Source organism: Solanum stenotomum, chromosome 2, assembly GCF_019186545.1.
Source record: "Solanum stenotomum isolate F172 chromosome 2, ASM1918654v1, whole genome shotgun sequence".
In the NCBI taxonomy this organism is placed as follows: Eukaryota; Viridiplantae; Streptophyta; class Magnoliopsida; order Solanales; family Solanaceae; genus Solanum; species Solanum stenotomum.
Genome location: NC_064283.1, coordinates 29406758 through 29429365, shown reverse-complemented (window position 1 = coordinate 29429365; position 22608 = coordinate 29406758). Strand labels below are relative to the sequence as shown.

At 34.8% G+C, this 22608-nt stretch overlaps 1 protein-coding gene across 2 annotated transcripts; it reads right to left on the bottom strand.

The window, feature by feature from the left end:
* Nucleotides 1-2997: 2997 nt before the first annotated feature.
* LOC125856502 (protein PSK SIMULATOR 1-like) lies at nt 2998-16877 on the bottom strand. 2 transcript variants are annotated; one of them, XM_049536063.1, is made up of 12 exons: nt 16750-16877; nt 15516-15841; nt 15303-15395; nt 15119-15209; nt 13610-13703; nt 11046-11143; nt 10750-10819; nt 4605-4708; nt 4381-4497; nt 4044-4120; nt 3914-3958; nt 2998-3802 (listed from the first exon to the last, which is right to left on the bottom strand). In XM_049536063.1, the coding sequence occupies exons 2-12, from the start codon at nt 15638-15640 to the stop codon at nt 3502-3504; spliced, it is 1215 nt and encodes a 404-aa protein (XP_049392020.1). In that variant the 5' UTR covers nt 15641-15841; nt 16750-16877; the 3' UTR covers nt 2998-3501. The 2 variants fall into 2 exon arrangements, with proteins under 2 accessions (XP_049392020.1, XP_049392019.1); XM_049536062.1 differs by lacking the exon at nt 16750-16877 and adding an exon at nt 16367-16651.
* Between the last annotated feature and the right edge of the window lie 5731 nt (nt 16878-22608).

Genomic DNA, 22608 nt, shown 5'->3' with positions numbered 1-22608 from the left:
GTTTTGGGTTCCAATTTGTTTTTGACTCAATTTTTTTATTTAAGATTTTCTAGATCTATAAATAGTCCATAAGAACAATTATTATGGAATGATATCAATCAAATACAAAGTTTTCATACTTTAGGTTTCTTTTTCTTCTTTTGTTAGACATTAATAGCAAAAGACCTTTTATGGGGCTGTAAATACGGATAGTTATTGAACATCAATTGTTTTGAATTAATGTTGGTTATTGTTAAATTACTTTTGTATTTTTGTTTTAGTATTTCATGCTTGATCACCATAGAGATAAATATATTGTTTATTCTTGAACTCGAGAGACGAAGAGGTAGATAGGCCAAATAATACAAAGAGCTCAATCTCTCTTGCATATCACTTGTTCAGATTCATGTTCAAGATTGACACCCGAACGAACACCGGGCTTAGTTACGAAACATGATGAAATATAAATGTTTCGCCAATTAAGTTCTGTCTATCCCCGCTCAACGATGTAGTTAGACAGTCAATTGGAGTAGGCGATTAGAGGTCGAGAGATCATGATCATAAAATCAACCCTCTAAATCAATAACTTGATAACCATAGTTAATTCATGCATGAGATGTACATGAAACCTCTGCATCCCTGGAATTATTCCACTTAATATAAGTAAATTTATTATTTTATTCTTGCATTCTTAGTAGATGTGTCAAATGGGCGGGTTGGGTTGAAATTGAAGATATTAAAATGGGTTGAAATAGAAATTGGGTTGGGTTCTGACCCACCCAAGTTTACTTTGGGCTCAAATGGGCTTAAAAGCGGGTTGGGTCTTGACCCGCTTAATCTCTATAATTTTAATATTTGTTATTTAAGTTTTATAACCACAATTTGAATTTCAACTCAAGAAAATTTTAAAACAGAAGTTACAAATGGATAGATAAATCCTAAAAGATATAAAGTAGATAGTAATTCATACCTTCAATATAGTAACATACATTACATCAATGAAAATAAAAGGTCTTAAAACAGGTTGAAATTGAAGATTAAATTGGGCTCAATTGAGGATTCTCTTAAAATGAGTGAAGACTTGATGAATTGAGATTGAACCCAATTCAAATTATCTTGAGCCCAACCCTTAAAATTATGGGCGGGTTGGGCCGGTTACCTATAGTTGGGTTCATTTTTGACACCCCTAAATAAATTAAACTCTTTGCTACGCATGAATTAATAATTAGACTAGTATAATTTAGTAAAATAGTTAATCGAAAAGTACTTTGGGTTCGATAATGTATCTCTTTTAGAGCCACTATATTACTTGCGCGACCATGTACACTTGTATGTGCAATTGGGAGCAACACAGGACTTTGGTCCACTGAGCCATTTACGACCCATGAACATGTTTATGATCCATAGATTCAGCTTGTACTATTCAAGTGAAAATCATGTCTCTAAAGATGATTTACGGCCCATAAAAGGGTTTACGAGTCGCAAGCCTAACTCTTAAATCTCAGTCTATTTTTTCCTATTTATTAAGTTGATCTACGAGCTTCATATGTGGCCTGTGGTTTCATCAACACTCCATAGATGTTGCTCGTAAATATAAAAAAATATGTAGACTTCAGATCTTCTCTGAACTTTCAAGGCCTAATTTGGACTTAGGACTTCTGGGTGTTACACCTGACATGTGGTTCATTTTGGTTCTTCGAGGTGCCTTCACCACCGTTTGAGTTCGGTGTCGACCGTTTAAGTTGTGGAATACTTTTAGTATTAGCTAGTGTTATTCTTAGCACTTATGTGTTTTCATTGGGCTTATGATGGTCTGGTTGGGTTATTTACTTTTCAATTGTACATGAGTGGACCTTTTGGGCTTATGAGTCCAGTTAGGGTATAGATAGTTGATTTACTTTACTACTTCGTTCTTTCTAGACTTGTGTGCTTTATGGTTAGACTTTTCGTTATTGCTTCATTCATTTGACCTCTAGTTACCGTTACTTTCTCGCTTTTCATATTGTTTTTACTTTCCAAGCTTAGTTGGTCTATGATGCTTATTGGGTACCTATTGTTTTGGTACTCATGCTACAATATGTATCTATTTTCTTGATGCAAATCTGAGCGACAGCCGATAGCGGTGATTCTAGCATAATTGCAGAGATCTTCAAAGATTGAGGGTAAGTTGATGGCGTCCTAGTTTGACTTATCTCCATCTATAGATAATTTTTAACTAGTGTTTTGTATTCGAGACAAGTCTGTACTTTTTGGTCCACTTTTGGAACTTGTACTCTTGTAGTAGGTTTATACCTTTGTCCACCAGATCGTGGGATTGGATCATGTATTCTTGCTTCTGTATATATTGATGTTGTTTCTAATTTCTGTAGTACGTCCTTTATATTACTCTAAATTTACTGTTGGTTATTGATTTTGCCCATGTCGGTTTCTTGTCGTTTCGAAATATAGGTTGGCTTACCTATTGGTGGGTTATGGTAGGTGTCATCATGACGCGAGATTTCAAATATAATGTACATTGGCAAAGTAATAATAAGTTGATGAGACACTTTTATAAAAGCTTATAAGTTTTCATGTGTAAATCCAGCATGAATTTTATATTAGTGCATGAAATAAGTTAAGTGAAAGTCTAAAGGAAGTAATCAATAAATTAAGTTATCAATAATTTGATTTAATTGATTAACCTTGATATAGAGATTTAAATAAGAAAAAAATTGAACTGAGGAGTGCAATCATGAAATTTCAATGGTATAATTCGTAATTTATTATGATAGGATTAATTCAAAAAGAAACGAATTAATTCCATAATATAAAGCCTTAATAAATTAATTCTATGGTTTGTGCCGTATTAGTTAGTATTTTTCCTAGTGAAAAAGGAAGACTTGGCATATAGCAACACAATTTACCTTTAAAAATGTGAAATAGTTCCCACATGTTTTGGTTTAGGTTTTGGGTTGTCCATTTGGTGCCTAGGGTCGTATTCCACCATTGTTGAATACATACAAGTATCAAAAAAGAACGAAGAGAAAGAAAGGAGATTGAATATATACTAGTATCATGCTCTTTTTCCTTTTGACAAGTAATGTCCTCTCTCATGTTAATACTTTGAAATACAAAAAGGGACACATCCATGCTGAGTATGTCAGACAGTATTGTATTACGCATTTACATTCCTGCAATCGTCCAGCTCCATCTGATTCTATATTTCTGGAATCCCATAAATTACATCAAAATCACCATATAAATGCATGCAGCAGTGGTTATCTTCGTCCTGACATGAATTCTCCTAGGCATAAAGGGCATCATCAAATTCAAGTTCCTCAAATGCATGATTACAGACAATGATCCTTTAAACAACACATTATCATCTGCTGATCTCCACAACAAGCAACTCACATTGAACTGTCCGGTCTATAGCATCCAGTTTTTTTCTGTTTGTTGAGACTAAAAGTGATCACAGGAATGCTAGAGGAACAGAATTTCTCAGATAAGAGCTCCTTGCTTCCTGTTGTCGCAGAATAGCTATTACTTTTGCTCAACCGATTCAGCTTTTGTTGACTGGTTATTTTCCTGCAACATCCCCTGATCAGCAGCAGATATTTGTGTTGGCTGCTGGTCAGCTATGTCAGGAGATGAACATTCTGGGGGTTTCACAAGTGACCTCATGCGCCCACCATTTAAAGTGGCGTTGGACTGAGCTACTAGGTAACTGAGCCATAGGATGAGGTCAAGGATATAAGCCTCTGATTTTTGTTTGTCAGCATGGTATAATGTCTCAATTTGGATGACATCCACTGATGCAACTGATCTGCGATTTGACTCAGACCTGTACACATGAAATGATTCTCTCTGATTATAACATACCGTAGTGCTCAAATTTGTTTGAGACCAATAAAACAATGGAATAGAGCCATTAGGAGAATCTGGATAAACATACCCGGGATTAGCCCATTCTCCGACCCAACCAAAACCATGGTGAGCTCTGTTTCAGATGATTAAGAACACAATATTACGAGACAATCAGAAACAAGAAATCAGTAATCAGTTGAGCTGTTTAGGGTTCATACTTGGCAGTAATTATTGCAACAGGAACTAGCCATTGTAATGTCTTCTCCATTTCAGCTTTAATTTCAGTAACAGTGAGCTGCATATAGAAGAGGAAAAGGAATATGATGATGATCTAAAGTAGGAAATATAACATCGTGCAGAACTTCACTAGATGCTGAAAACAGAACATGTAGCCAATACAAACAGAAGGGGACACAAAATTGAAATAAAAATCAGTTTAAAGGAACCAAGCTTAAAATCTGCTAGTTCCTTTTGTTTAAGTTTACATTTATCTTGACCATTACTAGTACCAAACTGATGCTTCGTAATAAGTGTATTGCCGAAATGAGAGGGCACCTGCTCTTTGACATGGAAAGATAGAATTTTGGATCGCAAAGAAAACTTTATATTAGGTGGAAGATTCTGATATAGTGTATCTCGTGCATTTGGAGGCATAGAGCTTGACCGGGCTACCTGATCACAGTAAACTTAAGAGTCAACAAGATGCAGAGATCAAATTGAAACACTTTTCTTGCATATGGTTAACAAGAAAACAGAAGTAGCCAACTAGAATGCCTTACAATTGAATCAATCTGGAGAATTATATTAGCATAATGTAGATCAAGACCAGAAGGTCCTAATCTTAGCTTACTACCCAGAGAATGCTTTTTCTCGCTATTTGGATCTGCACGTCATCAGTAAGCACAGTTATCTAAATAGAAATAATAAAAATGGAGTGGAGTATAATTATTTTGTCTACTTACATTTACCCTTTTTCTTTTTAGTTTTCTTGTACCTTTTCATTTCCTTCATAGAGAAAAGGGGCCAAACAAAAAAGTACAATTTCTTTTGAATAATTCAGATACAAAGGGAACAAGATAGATTTTCCTTACAAAACCAGTCATGAATTAGAAGGGGTTCACTAATCTACAATTAGGCAATTGAAGGACACAAAGCTTAGGTCTGATTATAAGTAGTTTATGTGGCTGAGAGGATCCAGATTCTAGAAGATCTTCTTGGACATGGACTCTGGAAAAAATCATTGGGAACATTGGAGGTTGTGAGAAAAAAAAGACTCAGGAAAATACTATTAAGATTTGTATCCTGTAGTATTGCACTAATCCCTATTTATAATTATATTCTACAAAGTACAACTTATCCTTATTTATGTATAATATATTCTACAAAGTACAAAAAGTACTTCTTGGAATTGAGGTTGCTAGATCAAAAAGAGGAATCTTTATTTCTCAAAGAAAGTATGTTTTGGGTCTCTTGAAAGATACTGGTATGAAAGGTTGCAAACCACCAGAATCGCCCATTGTAAGCAATCACAAACTACAAAGCGGAGTTGGAGAGTCATTGACAAGGAGAGATATCTGAGGCTGGTCAGAAGACTCATTTATCTCTCTCATATAGACCAGACAAAGTTTATTCAGTCAGCTAGTTGAGTCAGTTCATGCATGATCCCCAAGATCCTCATATGCAAGAAAGATGTCTTTCACATTTTGCGGTTTCTAAAGATGCTTCAGAGAAAGGTCTACTTTTTTCGAGACAGGGTCACCAACAAATATAAGCGCTAACAAATGCGGATGGGGTTGGATCTCTAAAATGATAGAAGATCTACATTTGGTTACTGTACACTTGTAGGATGAAACATGGTCAATTGGAGAAGTAAGAACCAATGTATAGTTGCTAGATCAAGTGCAGAGGGAGAATATCGAGCTATGGACCAAGGTGTTTGTGAACTTTCGTGGTTACAAAAGCTACTAGAGGAATTGAGATTGTCCAAAAAAGGGACACTTCCTCTGTAATATGATAACAAAGCTGCAATAAGTATAGCTCATAATCCAGTCCAGCCGACCGAACAAATCAACAAAGCATGTTGAAATTGACCGACACTTCATCAAAGAAAAAGTTACAAGTGCTGCCTTGAGTTTGTTCCATGTTTCATCAGAAAAGTAGCTAGCTGATGTGTTTACCAAAGGCCTCAATAAACGGACTTTCCATACACTGGTTTGCAAGTTGCACATGTGTGCCATTTCTGCACTAATTTGAAAGGGAGTGTTGATTGATTGATTAGCTTAATTAAATAAGTTGATTGATATTGTAATCGATTGTGTAATATTGGCCTTCCTTATTTAGTCATAGGACTCAGTATACAACCATTGTTATTGCAAATTCATCAAGAATACAAAGAAGCCTTTAATTCTTCTTAGAATCTTCAATTTGAGAGCAAGGTTTGTACAAAAATTTTCCTACAATGGAGGGACCTTGGCTTGGAATGTCCATGAATTTTCTTATTGAGTTGCGTAGAACTAGGGTAGAGACAGCATATTTATTATCATTGATAGATTTTCTACAATGGCACTCTTTATTCCTTGCCGTAAGAGTGCTGATGCTACTCATATGCTGGATTTGTTTGTGAATAATGTGCTTAAATTACATCCATTGTGAAGATTGAGATTCCATGTTCCGTAGTTATTATTGGAAGGGTTTGTGGAAAATGCTTGGCACAATCTTAAAATTTTCTACTTCTTTCTACCCTATACCAATGGCCAAACCAAAGTGGTCAATAGATCATCACGTAACATGCTAAGGGCCATGGTTTAGGATCAGCTTACATCTTGAAAGGGTCATTTACCATTACTTGGGTTTGCTTATAATGGCTCTTATCATTCTTCTATTGGTTTGATTCCTTTTTGAATTTGTGTGTGCCTTTAACCCCCTTACCCTATTGGATCTTGTTAGAAAAGGAATAAGATTTTTGTCTCCCACGTGGAAAAAGATTGTAATGTAGGGTGTGTTTGGTATGAAGGAAAATGTTTCCAATTTTTAACATTTTTCAAAGTCATTTTGAACCTCACACCTCAACTTTCCATCCTAAGTAAGTCTCGAGTATCGATTCCCAATACTAATCCTAGATCTAATACTAATCCTAGATCTAACTCCTGATTCTCAATTCGAGATCCAACTCTCGACCTCGATTCAAGACCCAACTTTCGAGTTTCGTATTGAGTCGGGGTTAGATCTTGAGTTAGGATTAGAGGTCGAATACCAGGTTGAGTGTCGAGGTGGGGTCCCGAATCAGGTGTAGGGATGAGGTTATGAGTCAAGTGTCTAAGCTGGGTTTTGGGTTGAGAGTCGAGGTCGGGTCTCATGTCATGTGTCGAATCGATCATCAGGGTCGAACATCAGGGTCGGATGTCGAAGCCAGATCCCATCTCAAAAGTTGGGTCCCTAGTTGTGTGTTAGGGTCAGACCCCGATTGAAATTGAGTTTCAATTTTGGTGTTGGGTCTCAATTCGGGTGTTAGTGGCGAATCAGGGTTTGGAAATCGAAAGTCAAGTGTCGATGTCAAGGTTGGATTAAGGTTTGGCAATTGGGTCTCTAATCGAGTGTCGGGGTCAGGTCCTAGTTCAAAAGTCAGGTCTTAATTTTGATGTGGAGAACTGGGTGGGAGTCAGTGTCAAGTCGGGTTCGGGTCCCAATTTGAAAGTCCATACCTGAGTCTGGAGTCGAGGTCAGGTCTCGCGTCAAGGTAGGATCCTAGTTCAAAAGTTGGGGTGAGACGGATGTTGGGGTCGAAAGTCCGGGTTGGGACGGACTTAGGTTAGGGTCATGATTGGATCTCAAGTCGAGGTCTCGGGTCAAAGTCAGAGTCGGGTTCGGGTCTCAAGTCGAGGTCTGGGTCAGGATTGGGTCTCGAGTCTTGGTAGAGGTCGGGAGTTGGGTCTCAAGTCGGGTTCGTGGACGGGTCATAGCTCGAGGCAGGGGTTGAATCTCGGGTCGGGGTCAAGGTCAGGTGTCAGGGTCGGGGTCGGGCTCTCGGGTCGAGGTCGAGGTTGGGATCTAAATCTCGAGGTTAGGTGTCGGGGTCAAATCTCCGGTCAAGATCAGGATTGGGTCTTGGGTTAGGCGTTAGGGTCGGTTCGGGTCGGGGTCAGATTTTAGGGTTGGGTGTCAGGATCGGATCCTAGTTTAAAAGTTGGATCATGAATCGAATGTTGGGGTCAAGAGTCGGGGTCGGGTCAGGTAAGGGTCGGGGTAGGGTGAGGTTGGGGTCAGGGTGGGGTCTTGAGTACGATGTTGGGTCGTATTTCGATTCAAAAGTGGGATCCTGAGCCAGATGTTGGGTCGGGTCTTGAGTTGAGTCACGGGTCGAGGTCGCTTCTCAGGTTGAGGTCGAGTCTCGGCATCATATTCTAGTTCGAGTGTCAGGTCTTGGGTCGGGAGTCGAAGTTAGGTCTTGGGATCGTGTCCCAATTCAGGTCATGGTCTGGGTCGGGTCAAGTTCGATTGTTGGGTCTTGTGTAGGGAGTAGGGGTCAGGTCACGGATCAGTGTCAGCATCTGGTGCCGGATCAATTATCGAGGTTGGTTTCCAAGTTAGAAACTATTTTCCTAAAAAGTATTTTCTACTCTCTAGCCAAAAATGAAAGATATTTTCTGGAAAAAAAAAGTTTTTCATTCACCAATCATACACTAGAAAATATTTTTCATTCACCAATCAAACATGAGAAAATAAGTTAAAAACCAACTCCCGGAAGAGTGGGTTAGGATTTGGTAAAATAAGATTTGAATGAACTCGAGGCATTAACCCTTGTTTGACAGATTTAGATTAGATTGCAGAAGAAGCTTGAAATGCAATCTACTGAAGTTGAACTCTCTTCTACTGGAGAGTTATCTACATTTCTTAATAAGGTGTATTTGTCTGTTTCTCATAGAAAATGAGTCAGATTTTGCAGCAAACATTGTTTTATCTAATTTTGTCTCCAATTATTTCCTGTCTCCCTCATATAGAGCCTTTATCTTATCTATTTATTTGTGTTTATTCCCAGAATTGGAGGGAAGCTTTTGTGACTTTTAAATGGACGCATGTTATCATTGAAGTTATGAAAGCTTTGTCAAAAAATGAGACTTGAAAACTTGTCCCTTTAATATTAGACTATTTAGTTGGTTGGTTGCAAATAGGTTATCACTGTGAAACATAAATCCAATGGCTTGATTGAAAGATTTAAACTTTTTTTGGAGGGGATATGGAGTGGAATTATCAAACTTATGGAGTGGATATCAAGAGACATTTTCCCCAATTGCTAAAATAAACACTGTTAGAATTTTTTTGGAGTGGATATGGAGTGGAATTATCAGACTTATGGAGTGGATATCAAGAGATATTTGCCCCAATTGCTACAATAAACACTGTTAGAATTCTTTTGTCGTGTCCAGCTAATCTTGATTGCCACTTACAATAGTTTGATCTGAAAAATGCAATTTTTCATGGATACTTGGAAGAAGAGGTGTATGTGGAGATCCTTCCTGAATTTGATATTGAACAAAGTCAAGGAAAGGTACGAAGACTGAAGCCTTGTAGTGACTGAATCCATTCCTTAGAGCTTAGTTTAACAGATTCTACAAGGCAATGATCTCCTCTGGTTACCAACAAAACAATATTGACGGACCATAGCGTATTCATAAGACAACAAAAGGGTAAACTCACTTTTTCATAGTTTATATTGATAACATAGTAATGAGAGGAGATGACCTGATTGAACAAATTGTTGGCATAGGAATTTAGGATCAAAGATCTACGAAAATTACAGTACTTGCGAATTCAGGTTGCTATATTAAATAGAGAAATCTTTATCTCTTAAAGGAAGTATATTCGGAATTCTGGAAAGAAACTGATATTGTAGGACGTAAACCAGCAGAATTGTCCACTGAAAGCAATCGCAAATTACATACAGGAGTTGGAAGTTAGCTGATAATAAGATATATAAGAGGTTGGTTGAAAGACTCATTTCTCTCTCACACAAAAATGGACATAGTCTATCCAGTTAGCTTGGTGGGTTAGCTCATGCAGGATTCACGAGATCTTCATATGCAAGCAATCTATCACATTTTGCAGTATCTGAAGTCTGCTCTAAGGAAAGGTCTGATTTTCTCTAAACACAATTACTTTCAGATAGAAGTCTTTACAGACGAGAATTGAGTTAGATCTCTAGATGACCAAAGATCTACATCCAGTTACTATACACACTTGTAGGAGGATGCTTAGATACTTGGAGAAGCAAGATGCAAATGTAGTTGCCAGATTAAGTGTGGCAGTATAATATAGAGCTATGGCCCAAGGTGTTTGTAAGCTTCTTTGGTCAAAACGTTATTGGAGGAATTGAGATTGCTGGGAATCTTTCCTTGTTCAGCAACAAAAAAATGCAATTAATAAAGTTCATAATCTTGTTCAATATGACCAAACAAAACATGTTGAAATCGATTGACACTTCATCAAAGAAAAAGTTAGTAGTGGTACCTTAATTTGTTGCATGTACTGTCAAAAGCACAGCTAGCAGATGTACTTACAGAAGGTCTCAGCAAAAGAACTGTTCATACTTCCGCTCGTAAGTTGGGCATACACGACATCTTTGCACCAACTTAAGGGATTGTTGGACTAGCTTGATTGTAGGAGAGCTTATTCTAAATTTATTATGTAATTATTATTATTGATTTCCCTTCACAAATTAGTCACAGGACCTTTTGTATAAACACATTTTCCCATGGAATGTAAATATACACCGAAATAAAAGAAGTCTTTGCTTCTTTCTCAAATCCTACAATAAATCTTTAATATTGAAGTTCAACCAAAACAATAACTATTCACTTTTGCAAATTAAGATGTGATTGGGTAAAATTTTTCAAAAGTAACAGCTTTTGAGTATGACCCAGGACATACCTGCACTGCCAGACATATTATCTATCTCCCTGTTGAGAAAGAGGGCAATATCCACCAGCTTATCCATGACCTGTTTTTTATATTCAAAAGACCCTTATACATCCTCAAAGTACGATTTGTGCAAGGTTGAAGAGATAAAAACATTAATACTTGATTCCAACAGTTTGCCAGCAAAATCAAATAAGTGATACTATGTTATTAATTTTCTATTCACAGAGATAAGTTAAAGAAAAAAAGTAAGGTTCTTTGGATGGTGTCAAATGATTAAGCTGAAAAGGAAGGATTCAAAACAGTACCTCTTCCAGACTTCTGGACCACAGTGACTTTTTCTTTAAGTTCCTTACTATTTTCTTCTGGCTTTTCAACTCAGCTGCTAAAATTGTAACACCATTACCTGCGAGAAAATGCAAAGGAGCAAAAGAAGAAAATGATCCAAAATATCTTTATTAGTGTAAAGGAAACAGGAAGAAGAAATTTTGGAAAATGAACTGTTTGATTATGTGTTTACGAGTAATCCTAAAAAGCAAAGGAAATTAATTCCTATTTTTTGATAAAGTCAATTACATAAATAGACACTTAGGGGTCGTTTGGTAGAGTGTATTAGCAAAAATAATGCATGCATTAATTATATGTATTAGTAATCCCTTGTTTGGTGCATTTTTTCATGGTATGTATAGCTAATGCTTGCATTAGTTATACACTCTATTGTGTATTGAGGAGTGTATTACTAATACCTAGAAATTCATGGTATTAGTAATGCAAAAGATTTAATGCATGCATTACTATGGTTAAAGACTCAATTACCCCTCAAAAGTACTTTTACATATTTTGCACCATAATTGTGAAGGATACTTTTGTAAATAAATATTTTTATACATGCATACAATTTTTAATACACCAAACCAAACAATGCATAAGAAATAATCTATGCATAACTAATACAAGTATAACTAATACATGCATTACTAATGCTTGCATTACTGATACACTCTATTGGGTATTATTTTTATACACTCTACCAAACGACCCCTTTAAGTAGGCATGAACTGCCAAATAAACACCTTAACTGTCACTATGACCATACAAACACCTCTACTTGGTTCATGGGAATATGTGCCTGGGATTTTTTGCATGGCCAGTCATCTTAAACAATCTAGGCATTTTTCCAATAGTATTACAATACTCCTTAAGCATTTTGTAAATAAAAATGATCTTTCTTTTTGCACTGAAAATTAAATTGATCTAACTTTAGTGTATACATTTTAAATCTTATAAAAAATGTGTTTTTGTGTAAACAAAAGAAGCTCACATCTTATAAATTAAAACAAATCTTTCTTTTCCAGAATTATAAATTGATTATGATCTTAATTTAACATATTCATGATCTCTAAATTATGGTGGATTCAGTTTTAAATTTGAAAAAAATGTTAACTTGATCTTTCGAAGGTAATTTTTTTTACTAGATGGCTATAACACATGATATGATAATTCAATTAAAAAGATACTATTATTGGGACACAACCTTTGCTATTAGCTTAATTTTCACTGACAGCATTACTGATTAAAGTCAAGTTTTGTTGAAAACTTTTAAATCTTGTTCTGCTACTTTAATCCTTTCATAAATTTGGTTGAGTTACTTCTGTCATTTCGTTGCAACTTTGCTACATCCGTTGTCATGTTATCTTGTGTTTTACACTCAAGGAAATAGACATAGCACCATATGAAGCCAAAGCTGCAAAAAGGAAGACCGGAGTATGGAAAACTCATGAATGCTTACAACCACAAACATGTAAGCTTCTTATAACTTCCTTTTTTTTTTCAAAAAACATATAATCTTTGCACAGTACTAGATCACTACAAAGCTAGAAAGGAGGCTTACTATCTCACTTTATCAATAAAATTAGACGGAAAGCTTAAACAATGAGGGTAAATAAGTAGAATTTGAAAAGTCAAAATTTGAGGTACATGATGAAAATACAGAGGATAGTGAGCAGGTATTAATAGTTTTCACAATTCTAGAGTATTTTATTGTTTGGATGCTTAAGTGTGCATCTAATAGGTTTAAGTTTTTGTTGACATGACCGTTGTAATGGCTCGCAATTCCCACTTCTTTATGGGTGCTGAAACAACAGTATTACAGAATACACGTTCATAAACACTTAAAACTACCTTTTGCAGTTCCATTCATCATTTTACTTCACCTTTTCTGCTTCTCTCTAAGAAATGCTAATTTGCTAACAAATTGGATAAACTATATGTTCTTAGTTTCAACATATATCTTATACAACGATTCCTCTTTCTTGGCTTTCTTTGGATGGGTGCAGAACTTTATCAACTCACTATTGAAATTAATATTATGAATTTTTCCATCTATGCTCCTTTATTATACCTCTATCTTCTACCTTGTGCAAATCGATCAAGACACTCAGCCCGATCAATATTTTCTGTCGCACTTAAATTGCTGTTGGAAACTAAAACTTTAAAATCAAAGGACAAACAAGTTTCTTCGCTTTGCTTATGAACATAACAAACTGTAACAACCTTTATCTACCATGTATAATAATAATAAAAATAGGATTTTGCTCATGTTGGACTCGGGCAACGCTCGCGTCCTTACAAGGACATCTAATAAGAGTGAAGAAAATTTGCCATCCTATGGGTGAAGCTGTTTAGTAAAATGTGAATAGATGCCATTTCTGGCAATTCATCACTTTAGAAGCAAAAAACACTGATTTTATGAAATTCTAAAGCACCTAATATGCCAAGGAACGGATGAAAATTAACAAAAGTAATGCTGAGAGCTTGATAAGAAAATAATTGAAATGCTGAACGGAAGAGATAAGCAGGATTGGCTTGGCACCTTTTTGGCTGGCATTTGATTTTCCATTTTCTAGATGCTTGTGCTGATAATCTTGCTCAATTTTATCCAGAGTATGCAACTCATGGTATAACTCCTGTCATTAGAGATAGTGATTTATTACATCAACCCTTTTAGAGTACAAAATATGTTTAGCAATTCCAAGACTTCTTTTCTTGTTGGGTGAAAATCTCGTGATGCTTTTTTCTCTTTTGATAATTGTAAGGTAAAATATCTAATGATGTCAAAGCAAGGATACAGAAATTTCACATTTATACATGATTCAGACCCACATTGGTAACAGCATTACACATATGATAAGGTGAAGAAACACAGATTTGGCGTATCAACTACTTCCACAACCCTTCCCACTTTTTACTACCAAAATTAGAAGGTCAGTGACTAACTGGTGTTCCACTTAAAAAGAAAGTTAAACAGTTTAAAAACAAACCTACTTGTCAAAAAAAAAAGTTTACAAGCAAACCTCATAATTATATTTGTGGAAATTAGTACCCTCCAGATATAAATTATTTTATTTTGTTTCCCACCTGGTGACCGAGCCCCAATTGGGGCTCGACTAATCCGGATTTGCGCCAGAAAGTCCCGCATTGCGGGGGTAAAGTATCCCTACCAAAAGCGACTCCATGCCCAGGGCAACCGGCATAGAGATTACTTTCCATGTGCAAAATTAGTAACAGAAGTTGGAACAAAAGAAGTGCCAACTTGAAGTTAACAAAGGAATTGTCATTCTCAATCACATTTTCAAAGTATTTTGAAGCCTCATTCACTTATCTCTCACCTGGAATCAAAAGAAGCTTATCTAGAAATCTTAGCATGCATTTTAATCCATAAAACTAAGTGAACTAAAATATCTGGAATATATAGCAGAGAATTTTAGTTTTTTTACAAGCCTAGCATGGCATGAGTTACTACCATTTCTTTTATGATCTTTAAGCAAGTTCATGTTTTTGCTCCTATATCTGTATCCCCTTTTTCAAACTGTTTGACAGGCTTTATTAAGTTGAAGGTCTATCGAAAACCCCCTCTCTATCTCTACAGCGTAGAAGTAAGGTCTGCGTACACCCTACCCTCCCTAGACCCAACTTGCAGGATTACACTAGGTATATTGTTGTTGTTGTTGTTATGTTTTGTACAGCAAACCATGTTTGATTAGGCAACTAAATTTGTTGATTACTGCCTGATGTCTAATATATTCTCAAATGCAAACTGAAGTGAGCGTTGCTTCTTGGACCTAATATTCCATGTTGCTGATGACCAAGGCTGAGATTATTAACCACAAATTAGTCACACTGATCTGAAATCAACCACTGTGTAATATATATTTGGTGCTTGGTAAACAAAAAAGGACTATAAAGTGTAAACTTGTTTCTTGCGATTGATTTTAACTAATTTTAATTTTTATTAAAAGAAAGCCTAGTAAATATCTCGGCAAATCTCTAATGAAGCTAGAACTTGACAATTCTAATTTTACAGAAGCGGGATAATACTAACAGCTGTATACTGAACCAGGGTCATCAGTTGCTCCATCATCAACTCAGCTTCTTCCCTCAATTGTCTCTGAGGGGTAGGCTCCCTCCTATATCTGGAAATATTAAGTGTAACAGCCATCAAGAGAGTCAGTAAAAATTTCAATATATGGTAATTTATGAGGAAAGGTAAGAATCGTGCATATTACTTCTCAAAGAAGCGGTCCAAGTTGTGCCATTGTGGATCTTTACATTGACTTCCAAATCGAACAACTTCTCCAGCAAAAATCTGTAGTTCTTTCCTGCAATGCATGTCATATCAGTCATAGAATTACTTGACAAATAGGAACAAGATAAGCCCCCCTTGAGAGAAAGCTTACTAATTATAAAAGTAGGTCAAAGTTACTCTCCCCATCGCTGACCTCTTATCATCAGCAACTATACTTAGAAGTTCATCCATGTCATTTGATACTAACAGTTGAACACCTTCTGAAGGTAGCACCACGTCTTTCAACTGTCGTATGCTTCTTCTTGAAAGTGAATGCATAAGACTAGAACCTTTAACGATTGTGTTTGCAACCTCAAATGACAAAATAGATAGCTCATTTCCTTTAATTGTTGCACCAGAAACAAATCCACTGCTTAAATTCAAATTATTCAAGCTGCTCCCAATGGTGTCCAATGCTTGCACGGTCCTTATAAATCCAGCACTTCCAGCTCTACCTAGACGAGAACTTACTTCTGCAACCTGCAACCATGTTTAGTGGCAGAGTTATCTTATTTTAGCTATTACTAATTATTACCATAATTAGTATGAATCAAATAATAACAAGAGGCTGCAAAATATGCACAATAAAACAATCATTAAAGATGTAAGACCTACCAAACTGTTATATTGAGCATTACAAAACAGTTGGGAAACATAAATGAAGTTGTACTTTATAGGGGAATCTTAGTAGCTCAGCTGGTTGGCTACATGAATATCCACCTTGTTGGTGAGGGTTTGATTACCCACATTGTAATTCCCTCCCATTTCCCCTTCTCCTTCCCCTACCCCCAATTTAAAAAAAAAAATTGTACTTTCTAAGTTTAGATAACACACTAATAACCAAGAAGTCTCGAGTTCGAGTCCTCTTGGGTACACTTTACCCCAAGGTGGGGCATTCCGGCGCGAATTCAAATTTAGTCGGCTCCAACGTGGGTACCGGACATTAGATGGGAAACCAAAAAAATAAAAAAAGTGTAGTGAAGGTGTGTATAGATGTTTATGAACCTTAGGGACCCTGGTTGATTTAGATTTTTGTGAAGAGAACCTTGGGATACCATCATAAAACTCATCCTCATTGATTTTCTGCTGTGTATTCTTGTTGTCCTGCAATGGTGGTGGACTCTTGGAGTAACGATTCAGTAACTTGCCATCATTCTTAGATGAACTTCCTCCCATAATGCAAAAAAACCCAGTTGTAATTACAAACAAAAACACCCAAAAAGTTTTGGGTTTGAGGTATTTTATTTCAATAGGGAGAATTAGGGAAGTTGAATAGTAATTCAAATACAGAATTTCAATAGGGAGAATTAGGGAAGTTGAATAGTAATTCAAATACAGAATAAAAATCAAAACTTGATATTAGAGGAAAAGGGAAACTACAAACTCACAGATTTTGGGGTTTGACAAAATCGAGATGATGAGAATACCAACTATGACTACTATTTCAACAACTAAATTAAATTAAATAAAAAAATTGACAGAAAAGTCGTCAATTCTGTCATATTACCATACACGCTTTCACTCTGAATTCGTCAATTTGAAAAATAATGTATTTATATCCCATTTGAGTTTATCACATCACTTTTATTTTATGTATATAAATAAAAGTAAAAAAAAAAATAGTAAGTACAACACACAAAGATTATTGTTCCCTCAAAACAATGAGTACTTTCTTTATTTCCAAAACAATTCTTTTTTTTCTTTGTTAATATTTTAATTTTAATTTTTCACGTGACATGTTAAGATTATAAGATTAAAAAATATTTATTTAGGTATATTTGACATAATATTAATTTAAAATAACAAGACTGATTTTATTTATTTATTTTTTAAAATTATGTGTCAACTCATAGGTCTTTTGTTTTAAATTGAAGGAGTGTTTTTTTTTATTGAGAAAACAAAATATAATGAGTGATTTTTTTTATTTAACAAAAATGGTCAAAGGCCCCAATTATATTATATAAAATATAAAGAGAGGAAATTACACAAAGCGAACGTCTCCACAGAGTGTGGTCTTGATTTTTGTCTTCCATGAGAAAAATCTTTTTTAGACTAATATTTTGTCCTATTTATGCATAGAACAAATATACATTTTTCTAGGACGGACATAAAATATCGAAAATCGAATTACCAATTTAAAATAATTTTTTTGATAATTTGGTATTTGATATGGAATTCGGGAGTAAAATTTTAGAATTATGGTATTCGGGTTTGGAATTCGTACGAGATATTGGTACTTTTTGTTATTCAATATTTTTCAAATATCGAATTATTTACTAAATGAAGGTCATACATCAAAATGTCCATTACACATTAGTACAAGTCCAAAGAGAAAGTTAACGACTAAACATAAACAATCCAATATTTTTTGATCTCTTCTTACTTGTTGAATTCGAAATTTAAAAATTTCAAACTTAATATCAAACGTCCACCTCTACTTGTGTCCCTTAACAGTCAACACCTCAAATATTTTTTGTTGGTGTAATATACCACAAATACAATAAATTACAGTTGAAAATAAAATGACAAAAAATGACTAAACAATTCTTTAGGCTGAGGCACGGATATCTCGCTCTCTTTAAGGAGATTCAAGCTCACTACGGCATTATCTACACCGATCCAACAGTATATCTCTTGACTTGTCCCCTCCAGGATACAACAGCCCAACAACGTGTACAACTCAAACAACTCCGGATTAGTTGAAGAGTCCAAAGCTCCACAAAAGAACACCTTCCTTCAACATATAAATACTCTCTTGTATATAGTGAATATAATTGAAGACTTAGAATATTATTCTTTGTCTCAACTCTCTCATTCACTACAACACTAATCTCAATGTAAACACAATAAAATACTACTAATCTTTTTCACTCTATATTTTCTTGTACTTCTCTTATTTTTTCTTCTTTTCACAACACAAAGGAAGACCACACTATTTATAGGTGATGAATTCTTCCTTGCAATGAATAAGAAGATAGTGGGTAGTAAATTTGCCTAATGAATGACTCAAATGTTACATAAGTTGCAAGACATAAAGATAGAATAATGGATGAAATGAAGAGTTGGTGGTTACATAAGTTACTAAAAACTAATGACCACTTTCTTCCACAATTGATGAGAGTAAAGAGGCACAAATGTAATGTCCATCAATAGACATAACATGATATATAATGTGACATATAACATATTTTTATTAATATTAAAATGTCACACCAATAATCTCCCACTCATTTTAATATTAAGATAAGGGAGTTCTTCACAGTAGACTATTATGCATAATGAAGGTGTGCTCTGCATTGAACTTTCACTTAGTAAAACAATAACCTTTACTCCAGAGTCAGTAGTGGTCTCAGACTTGAACTATGACTGCTTAAGGGAAATAAAGTATCACTGCTTACACACAATAATCAAGGTGTTGACATAAGCTTTGATAGCCACCACATTACGGCATTGTGCTATTCCGGTTTCATGAGTGTTTTCTGAGAATAAGCTCATTCTCATAGAAAGTGACCTACTTTCACACTCACATAGGTGAAATCTGTCAAGGGTGCTCCTATAATTTGACACCCCACTCATACGAGATACAGAGTTTCATTAAGAGTTCAAAGACTCAACCTCCACAAATCATTATAGGATAAATGCACTTACATCATAGGGATTGAATAAAATTAAGAATAGTGCATTTCACAACAAGTCAGCATATGATTCGTTCTTCCCATTGAACCTGGTTATAGGATCTCTAGTCCCAAGTTGGGTTCCTCATATATGACTCAGAACTTTTTTAGCTTCAATTTCATCCCCCTCGATGTGTTTCAAACTCTTTGTCTTACTAAGGCCTTAGTTTATAAATTTGCAAGATTATCACAAATTTAAACACAATTAATATTGATGGTATACCAGTGATCAATATGATCTCACAATATTGTGTTTTCTTCTTATGAGTCTGAATTTACCGCTATAATAACGATTTTGTATTCAACCATTATATTGGTGTTATCACAATTAATCAAATATTTTCTCAAAATAAAGTGTTTCAATTCACTTTTTCACTAGTTGAAGTTTAATTATTTTTTTTACATCAACCTTCATAATAGAGTTAGCAAAAAATAATTTACTTTTCTCATCCCACCAAATTTTTCTCATCTAGTTTGCTTGTACCTTCAAAGTACTTTTACTGCAAACACAACATCAACTCAAGTTGTTAGTCACATAGCTCATATTTTTATTAGGTATGCAAACTTCCTTTTTTTATTTGTCACAACTTTCTCACACAATTGAATCAAAAGGAGTTGCAAGACTCACACAACCAACAAAATTGTATTTCACAAACTTTTCAATATTATGTGACTCGACAAGAAAAATACATCACATGTTTAATGGTATTTCTTCATTTCAAGAATGAATTTTTTTCCTCACCCAAAACATTTCATGTTAAATGGCTACTCTACATGGCTTTCATAATTTATTTATAACTCTCATGTTAGAGCCAAAAGTCATCACATTATAGCCAAATAATAACATGTGATTTATTCCACAATTAATATATATGCACTTGTAATACTCTTTTTTAGAGAATTTCTCAAAGATGCAAAAATCATTTCTCACAATGGTTTTTTTTCCTTATTTCATGAGCCCCCACTATTTAAGAATGTAAATATCATTTTTTTCATGAAAAGTAGTATCACTTTATTCATGAAAATACTAGGTAAAAAAGTTTTTTTTCCTTTACCTTTTTTCCACTTGAATTGAGCAAGTAGAAAAACACTTTACCGTACACCTCTTCTCTTACATCTCTTGAAGAGAGCAACGTTGAGAGGAATTATGTTGAGATCTCTATCTTGATATCCACACTTTTTCAAACTGTAACAAAAACATGATTCTCCTTAAAAATTATTTGTGTAATAAATCACAAATACAATAAATTACAGTTGAAAATAAAATGACAAAAAATGAATAAACAATTCTTTAGCCTGAGGCACGGATATCTCGCTCTCTTTAAGGAGATTTTAGCCCACTACGGCATAATCTACACCGATCCAACATTATATCTCTTGACTTGTCCCCTCCAGGATACAACAGCTCAACAACGTGTACAACTCAAACAACTCCGGATTAGTTGAAGAGTCCAAAGCTCCACAAAAGAACACATTCCTTCAACGTATAAATACTCTCTTGTATATAGTGAATATAGTTGAAGACTTAGAATATTATTTTTTGTCTCAACTCTCTCTTTCACTACAACACTAATCTCAATATAAACACAATAAAATACTACTCATCTTTTTCACTCTATATTTTCTTGTACTTCTCTTGTTTTTTCTTCTTTTCGCAACACAAAGGAAGATCACACTATTTATAGGCGATGAATTCTTCCTTGCAATAAATAGAAAGATAGTGGGTAGTAAATTTGTCAAATGAATGACTCAAATGTTACATAAGTTACAAGACATAAAGATAGAATAATAGATGAAATGAAGAGTTGGTGGTTACATAAGTTACTAAAAATTAATGACCACTTTCTTCCACAATTGATGAGAGTAAAGAGGCACAAATGTAATGTTCATCAATAGACATAACATGATATATAATGTGACATATAATATATTTTTATTAATATTAAAATTTCACACCAACATTTTTGAACAAATCTCCATTCTCAATTAATTGTTTTGCAATTTTTTTTTTCATTTTTGTCTTTCTTTATTTTTCTTTTATTTATTGTTTTTTCTTCTCTTATTTTTTTTTCAAAAGCTCTCTTTTTTCTTTGATTCTTTTTTTTTCTCATAATTCTTTCTTCTTATTTCTTGACTTTTATTGTTTTTTCTGATGAATCAAAAGTTAAGTAAAGAGTAATCCGCAAAGATAATCTTTTTCTTTGACTTGTAAGTAAACTTAAGAATTTTATTTCAAGTTAGTTAACAACATCTCTAATAGGAATTGAACATATATCTAATATAGAAAAAATGATGTATGTTAACATTTAATTGATAGAGTAATCTATGGAGAAGAACATTGTAGTTTAAAATTGTGTTTTTCATGAGGCATAAGTTATTATTTTGAAACTTGAGTTATGTGTTGTCGTTAGGACCAGTGTTATAGAGTATATCATAAGTTAGACATAGTGAAATAGTATAAATTGTTGCCAATAAAGGATGTGTTATTTTTTAAATTCTTGAGCTATGCTTTACCTCTAAGGAACCAATTATTGTGTTCCCCATAAGTTAAACCAAGTAAAAATGGTGTAAATTGTTGTCCATGAGGCACAACTTGTTCGTTGCAAGTCCTTGGGCTAAGGTTTGTCTCTAAGGCAATAGTTATAGAGCATATCATAAATCAAGACACAATGTGATAGTGTCAAGTCTTACCCATGGGGATTAACTTGTTGTTTGGAAATCCTTGAGCAAGTTTTACCTCTAAGGCAATAGTTATTAGAGGCAAAACTTATAGGGAATCTCATATATCAAAACTCTTGCTCATGAGTCAAACTTACTCTTTGAAAGGCCTTGAGCTAAGTCTTTGTAATGACCCTTTTGGTCATTTTCCTTATTTTTTCGTATTTTCAATGTTTAGAGCTTTTCTATAGCGGCCCCAAGTCATTTATGATTAGCGGGACTAATAGTTTGGTCACTGGGTCATTCATTTGGTTTTTATGTAAGTTTTTCTATGAAACTTTTGAAGTTTGAATGGTTGAGTTTGGTCAAAACTTTAGGAAAATGATCTTAATATGCAGTTCTGATGGTTATGTTAGCTCCGAAACATCGAGTTTGATCTAGAAGGACCTTTGATTTAGGTCCTGAGACTTCTATACTCATTTTGAGAAACCTTAGTTAGTTTTGGCAAAAATGAAGCTTAAGTGTGGAACCCACTTTTTATTGAGACAACCACTATTAAAAGTTTCGATAGCTCCATTGAGTATAAAATATTGGTCCTGATTAGGTAGTATTTTTATTTGCGTGGTTTGGACCCTGAATAAATCTCGAGAGTCCATTCAAGACTTGATAATTAAATCACAAAAGATGATGTATCAACTATTGGTGCAGTTGCTCTGGTGGAAAACGAGCTTGCTCTGGTGGAGAGTCGGCACTCGTGCGGAGCTGACCACTTCAGCAAACCTTGCTCATGCAAAGCTGGGTCCGCTCCTACGGAACCGATCAACCACTAACCCTTGCACTGGTTACCCATTTACCATTTTGGCAACATTGCTCCTATGACGTCAGATTTGCCAAAGCGGCGATAACAATAATTAA

What these genes read in the sequence shown, in the direction of transcription:
- LOC125856502 (XM_049536062.1), bottom strand. Translation starts at nt 16,537, where the DNA reads ATGGGAGGAAGTTCATCTAAGAATGATGGCAAGTTACTGAATCGTTAC. An exon ending in GGTCCAGAAGTCTGGAAGAG is followed by an intron (nt 10,820 to 11,045) that starts GTACTGTTTTGA and finishes TATAAAAAACAG; the next exon opens with GTCATGGATAAGCTGGTGGA. An exon ending in GGAGAATGGGCTAATCCCGG is followed by an intron (nt 3,803 to 3,913) that starts GTATGTTTATCC and finishes TCATGTGTACAG; the next exon opens with GTCTGAGTCAAATCGCAGAT.